Source organism: Berghia stephanieae, chromosome 5, assembly GCF_034508935.2.
Source record: "Berghia stephanieae isolate SIO BIC M18660-M18661 chromosome 5, UCSD_Bste_1.3, whole genome shotgun sequence".
NCBI classification, from domain to species: Eukaryota; Metazoa; Mollusca; class Gastropoda; order Nudibranchia; family Aeolidiidae; genus Berghia; species Berghia stephanieae.
The window spans coordinates 35142005-35149504 of NC_088364.1; the positions used below are offsets into that span (position 1 = coordinate 35142005).

At 33.4% G+C, this 7500-nt stretch overlaps 1 protein-coding gene across 1 annotated transcript in view; it reads left to right on the plus strand.

Annotated features, from left to right (window-relative positions):
• The window catches only part of LOC144974132 (neprilysin-2-like), a 215422-nt gene that overhangs the window by 198840 nt on the left and 9082 nt on the right, over positions 1-7500 (plus strand). Inside the window, exons 10-11 of the mRNA XM_078917034.1 lie at positions 5379-5498; positions 6798-6928. Of these exons, the coding sequence (XP_078773160.1) occupies positions 5379-5498; positions 6798-6928 (251 nt within the window). The remainder of the gene's footprint in view (positions 1-5378; positions 5499-6797; positions 6929-7500) is intronic.

The window sequence follows — 7500 nt, forward strand, 5'->3', positions numbered from 1 at the left end:
TATAAGAAGGAGGAGGAGAAGAAGAAGAAGAAGAAGAAGAAGAAGAAGAAGAAGAAGAAGAAGAAGAAGAAGAAGAAGAAGAAGAAGAAGAAGAAGAAGGAGGAGGATGAGGAGGAGGAGGAGGAGGAGGAGGAGGAGAATAGGAAGAAGAAGAAGAAAAGAAGAAGAAGACGAAGAAGAAGAGAGGGAGACATAACAAGGAGAGAGAAAAATAAGTCCTGGGATTGACAAACATTTTTGACCCCTTCACAGCAAAACCGAATGTTATTCAATCATAATTAATGACATTAATTAATTGTTGAGATAAAATTGCAGACTCATTTTTGTGAGTGAGTGTGTCAAGAGAGCAGCTAGGATGCAACTTAGGCATGATTGAAATCCGAATCGAATTGCTACCTTATCGGTAAATATGTATATACGGTTGCCCTGATGGAAAGCGCGAGACATTCCAAAAATTATTTTCATAAATAACGTATGGAGTCACTCAATATCTTACATTCAGCACACTAAATAATAAGCATGATGTGTGGGCTAAGGTAACGTTAATTTTCCTACCATAAGGTACAATGACACGATAGGGTAAACCTGAACCACGCCTGTAAGTTTTAAGTAGGCAATATTACAATCAGATCCTGCAGCTGCTGTTGTTTTTTGAGCTATGAAAGATGTTTATCATAATCTAATTTAATGTCTAAGTGATCAGCGCTATGTGTGGTTCGTGATTATTAGCGGTTAAAAGTAATTTAAGACGCAAACTTTACGGTAAACTATAATACTCAAAAACAAGAAAATGTTCTCACCTCAGCTGCTTTCCCCTGATTCTGAGGTGATGATATCATAATGATGATGATAATGATGATGATTATCAATATTATTATTATTATTATTATTATTATTATTATTATTATTATTATTATTATTATTATTATTATTATTATTATTATTATTATTATTATTATTATTATTATTATTATTATTATTATTATCATTATTATAATGGTTGAAATCATTACAATTTGGTCTAAGTTTTTCAAATGTTTTTATGTTTTTGACAAAGATTACATTCTATATAGAACAAGGTTACTGGAATCACAAGACTATTTGTTTCTCATCTTGACTCTTAATGACATTATTATTCATAGAATTGTATAGGAGATAATGCCAATGGATAAAAAAAAGATTCCTACTTCGATAAGAAAAGCTTAGATTTCTGATTGCGTTAAGACTTGTAAATCCTTCTAGAAAACCTTGAGGTATTTCATAGAGAACCATCATTAAAAGGATTACTGAGAGGTGATTGTTGTTTTCTATACCAGGGCGCAACCTTTTTTCAGTTACTTTGGTAATAATAATAATAATAATAATAATAATAATAATAATAATAATAATAATAATAATAATAATAATAATAATAATAATAATAGTAATAACAATAATAATAATAAAATAATAATAATAATAATAATAATAATAATAATAATAATAATAATAATAATAATAATAATAATAATAATAATAATAATAATATAATATGATGATGATGTTGATGATGATGATGGTGATGATGATGATGATTATTATTATTATTATTATTATTATTATTATTATTATTATTATTATTATTATTATTATTATATTATTATTATTACTATTATTATTATTATTATTATTTTTATCATCATCATCATCATCATCATCATCATCATCATCATCATTATTATTACTATTCTGGGTTGCCCTTTCCAGTTCCTTTTTTCTTTGTTGCTTGTCCGGCCTTTCTTTTCACCCTACGGGTTTCATAGCAAGGTCTTCGCGTGACGCTGGGTTAAAAAGTAGTCCTTCCGAGCCATTAGGCCGTGGAGCCAGAGTTTATCCCGGTTTCTATGACGTGAATCGGACAATACCAATTGCATGCTACCCTCAAACATTAAATGTGAAAGGTTCTGCAAAGTTGTTTTCCATGTGTCCGAAACAAGTGATTTTTACTTAATAACATAATTTAGTTAATTTCTTCGAGGGTTTTATATCATAAGGATGATCGGTTTTTCGAACTAAAAATATGGATTTTACAATTTTCTATTCGGTCAGCCGAATAAATATAAGAGTATTTGTTAACCAAATCTTACTTCATAACAGCTATTAACTGTGTTGGCATGACTTTATTTTAATTTTGATGACATTTTATAACGGCGATAATAACTGTAATATGCATCAATTGACTGAATTCAATTCAAGGTCGGAAACTATGAAGAAACCAATGAAATTCAAATTTAAATTTCACAAGTTATAAAGTTGTTTTAAGTGAGCAAATAATAGAGGTGGGTTTGTAACAAAAGAAGATGAGCAGTAAATGAGAATTGTAATAGAACGGTGTTTGTGTTAACTTTAATTGATGAGGAAAATGACGACGACGACGATGATGATGATGGTGTTGATGATGATGATGATGATGATGATGACAATAACGCCGACGACGACAGTTATATTGTTGATGATTACGATGATGATGACTCATCTCTATTTCTTCTCTCTACATATTATCATTTATTTTGTTTATAATTATCTGATATCAAGATTTGTAACTTACCAATGTTATTAGGTACCATTCTCCAGTCTATAGTTTTGACAATAAGCCTGTCAAATCTATTTATAAGTACAACAATTTGAATCTGAGGTGCGCTATGCGATCTTGTGGGACGACATTCGCCTTCGGATGGGAAGGTCTAGGGTTCAATTCCCGCTCTGAGCAGTACATTGTTGAGTCCTTGGAAAGGGCTCTTTATTCACATTTTTTCACCGTACTCAGATGTATAACGAGTACATGGCAGTTAACACCAATGTATGTGTCAGTAAATTGTAATATCGCCAAGCAGGCTTCATGTCTCGGTCACGTTAAGTGTTGCTGTTGGCTAGGGACCCTTTGTAAAGCGCTTTGAACATGTTTAGTGGATATTGTGCTATATAAAATCCAAGTTAAAAAAAATATATATATCCGTAGTTTGAATTGTCAAATTATTATCATTCATGTATTTCAAACGATGTATCTATCGGAGCGAGGTAAACATGCAATCATTGTATTCATTTCTCTTGTTGTTGAAAGTGTTTGTGTGAATTATTGTACTTGTGTGTGTTTGTGTGTGTATGAGTGTGATAGAGGAGGATTGTGATAAATACAGTAATTTGTGTTTTTAAAACTGTGACATTTGTGACAATTGGCATTGACGAATAAGCAATAAAGGACTTGGTGGGTGAACAGTAAAATAAAAATGGGAGTTGTTTTGATAAAAATCCCATTATTTACAAATAAGAATAATAATTTTTAATCTGGAAAATAGTCCATTTTATGAATAAACAAAACGCAATCATTAGTTGTTACGTTTGTACTCGAAATTGCACAGGGTAATGATTCTGTTTTGTTTCTCTGTTTCCATGTCTTTGTGTAATCGTGTATGTTTGTGTCTGTCTGTTTGTTTGTTTGTGATTCTGCGTGTGCGTTGTTTGGTTTTGGCATTTGTACGCGAAGGATAAATTACACTTTTGTTGTGTTTTTCTTCTGTTATTGTTTTCTTTTTTTAGGGGGGGGGATGATTTGTTTTTATATTTCTTATTTGTTTTGTTTTGCTTTGTTTTGTTTTTTTTTTTGGGGGGGGGGTTGTTGTTGTTTTTTATTTCAGTGTTTTGTTTTGGCATGGGGTTAGTTTATTGTTTTAAAATTTTTCTTTGTCAAATTGTCTGTGATCTAGATAGATTTTACTGGGAGGGGTTCCCGATCCCTATTTCTGTTTTCCAAATTGCTTTCCGTCTTTGTCTTGGAATGAGATTGCTTAGTTTTGTCCTGGCCATGGCCGGATACCCTGGCTGGGAAAGAAACAGTCAAATGTGTTAGTTTTGGGAGATGATATTTTTTTAATCTTGTAAATATTTTCCTTAAAAACAAACAAAACAACTAGATAGAGTTTAGAATGTTTTGCCATGAACAAATTTAAATGAAAAGATGAATAACCTACTATATAGATTTTATTAATCCAGGGGTTGGGAACTTGTCAGGAATTCCAAAAAACAACAAAATAAGATATTGTAGATATCGTTCTAATAAGAAAAAGAATGTAAGCTTTAATATAGAGAACTATCCATTAACTTTGCTCAATCCGGGTCCGCAACTTAAAATACTTAAAATATAGAACTTGTTATCACTGTTATCGGCTCAAATATTCATGTTTCAACGTGAGTAAAGCGTGAAAATGTGAGTAAAGAGCCTTTTTCGGGATCTCAGCTTTGCCTATGGCCAGGAGACTCGAACTCGAGTCATCCTTGTCACAAGTCAAGTATCATACCACTAGGCCACTATTGTGAACTGCGTAAACATAAGTGGTAAACATTTATAATGTCAATTTCCCCAACAACGACGGTAATCCTTAAACAACAACAGATAAACGATGTGAAATTAAAGGGAAAGGCAAGTGGGGGGGGCATTTTACTGAATGATCCTGGTGAGAAGTCAATACTGTTGTTTTTTTCCTCCCTCACAATGAACGAGATTCTTCTCCGTCATCTGCTGAAAAAGCAACGTATCTAAACTTTTTATGAAAGTGACAAATGTCATCCACATAATTTGTGGGTTAAATAGTGGAAGAACATTACATATTTAATGTGATATAGATTCAGCGAGCTGTCTTCGACGCATATTTTATACATTAATTTGATCATACCATACGGTATTTCATCCAGACGTCAAGCTTTATACACATTCTTTTTTCGATGTTGTGTGTGTTTGTGTGTGTGTGTGTGTGTGTGCGTGTATGTGTGTGTGTCTGTGTGAGCGTGTTGTTTTTGTAATAATAAATCTGTTCTTTTTTTTTATTTTTTAAAAGCAATAAAATCAAGCGAATTAAACCAGAAAAAAGAAAGTCACGACCTTCCTCTTAACAAAGTTAGAATATTGATAATCCATCAAACAAAGGTCAATGGCATTTCAATCGCCATGAATTGCACAAATTTTGGGTTAACGACTTGTCTAGAAAAAAAAAAAAAAGAAAGACAATAACGCAAATGCTTTGAGCGGTACTCGAACGCGGTACTTTCCGGGTCACAGTGCAATGCCTTATCTACCCAGTCACCTCTCCCCTCCCAAATAAGAATGTATATATATATATATATATATATATATATATATATATATATATATATATATATATATATATGTGCGTGTGTGTGTGGAGAGAGAGAGAGAGAGAGAGAGAGAGAGAGAGAGAGAGAGAGAGAGAGAGATGGTACAGCACGTCCACCAATCAGATACGAATCTGAAAGGTCCTCCAATTCATTCATGCATTCAAGCTTTCATTCAACGAATCTCTATATTTCTCGTCCATTCATTCCAGCGACTCACCGAGCCAGGTCCGGACCGATCATCTACAATTCGGAGGTACCCAAACCAATTTTGTACGGATCCTTGGGCACATTCTTGGCCAGTAGAGTGGCTGGTGGACTCACCATTGACGGTAAGAATGAGGAAAATAGGGGAGAAAAGTCGTGGCGTCACGCCTTCTACTTTTACGGTTCCAACATCATTGGAAATGTGTATTTAACCAGTCCTTCGGAGGACTTATAATGAATAGGTTACATATTGAATCATAAGGTGGCATAATATTTTGGTAGCAGTTTATAAAGGCAGATTCCAAGGATTACTTGACGTGAAGGAGCGAGGGTAGATTCTTTTTATTGACGATACATATAATATTTAAACTAGAATATAAGATGCTTTCACTCTAAACCAAAAGTTATCATTTATATAAGATATGTATTCAGTGGTCCGGAAGAGTAGAACCAGTTTTTTGACATCACACTTTCTAATCCAATATTACCTGTTTTAACCAGTTAAATACCGTACTCTGGAAAGACACGTATTCCAACTTGTCCTTCAAATATTTACATTATCCTCATCTTGGCAAATACTCTCAAATCTAGGTCCTTCGCGTCTGTTTTATTTGAGCATTGTCCATTACGGGGAAACAATTATTGCAAAGCGCGTAAAACATGAAAAAGGGCACTGAGATGTGGATAATATCTAGACATTCTATATTCCTATATTATTACTTTTAAGGATCCTTTATAACGGATGGCATTGGTAAGTAAACAGGCTCTACATCTAATATTTGGCTTTGACTTTTATTCTGTCATAGCCGCTTATAAGATTCAATGAGTGTCATTTTGCTATAATGTCATGAGTAGGAAACATATTTTGACATGGACATTTTTACTTGTCAATTAGCTTACAAGGCTTGTTGTCTTTTGATTCTTTAAATATTTTATTGTAAATTGCCACATCACTTACTTAGTAGTACTAGTGGCCTCGTCTTGTGACAAATTCAAGCAAAATTGGGAATTGCCTCCTCTGGTTAAACTTTGGGCTGAACGTTACGTTCTTGGGTAACACGCTTTACATGCATTATTGGGTACACTTGATTCAGGTACGGGTAAACATAATCCCAACCCTAGGCAGTGGTTAAGTAAGGATGAAAAAGTACAAAATTGGGCTTAACATGCAGTTCGTATTGTATGAAATGAAAAAAGAATTATCTCGATGATATGGTAGGTATTCAGGGAAGTAAGTTAAATTTTTACTCGTTAAGCATGAAGAAGTCATGGGTATGTGTCAAGAAAATATGCTTATTACTTTATCATTTCAGTTATCTATTTACCTATTTATTTATTAATTCATTTATTGTATCTACGTATTTCAAAATGTTAATTTCATTGTTTGTTTATTAATTTATCTGTTGATTCAATTCTCTTGTCAGATTTGTTGGAACATCACTACGAGGGAGTCATCAACGATAGTGTTGTGCTTTATCTCGCCCTCAAACTCAAATGTTTCGCCAAGATGTACGGCAGCATGAATATCTTGGACTTTGGTTCCCAAGTGTATAAGGTAAATTATCCTACAACACGACAGAGACAAGCCGCCAACCTAGCCTGTACAAAACCATACGTAACGGCATTACTTTTTTTTTGGAATACTTACAGGTCCCAAGTTTGAGAGTTTTTGCCAAGTTGAGGGTCATTTAAATTGATTGATCTTTGAAGAACGAGTTTTCTGGCCAAAGTTTTAAATATGTGTCTTTCCAGAGTACGACATTTAACAGGTTAACTGCTTTGTCTCTACACAGTTTATTACTAGGAGCATATGCCATTTCGTGTATTGTCAAAATTTAGTTCCAGCCATTCGTCATCGCTCAATCAATAACTCATTAACTTCATTGAACGAGGGTGAGTCAAAAAGTAATGGGACAAATGTCCTACTTTTTATTTATTTTTCATATGACGTCATATTTGACTCAATTGAACTTACACATGTCCTCTTTAAACCAAAAGTTTAAAATTTTAATTCTGTCAAATTTTGACAAAGTTATGTCAGCTAAAGTGGCTGCCCCCACGAATGCCGTCAGCGGCAGGACGCTGTCATTGAATTTCTTGTTTTCGAAGAAGAAACCTCAATTTACA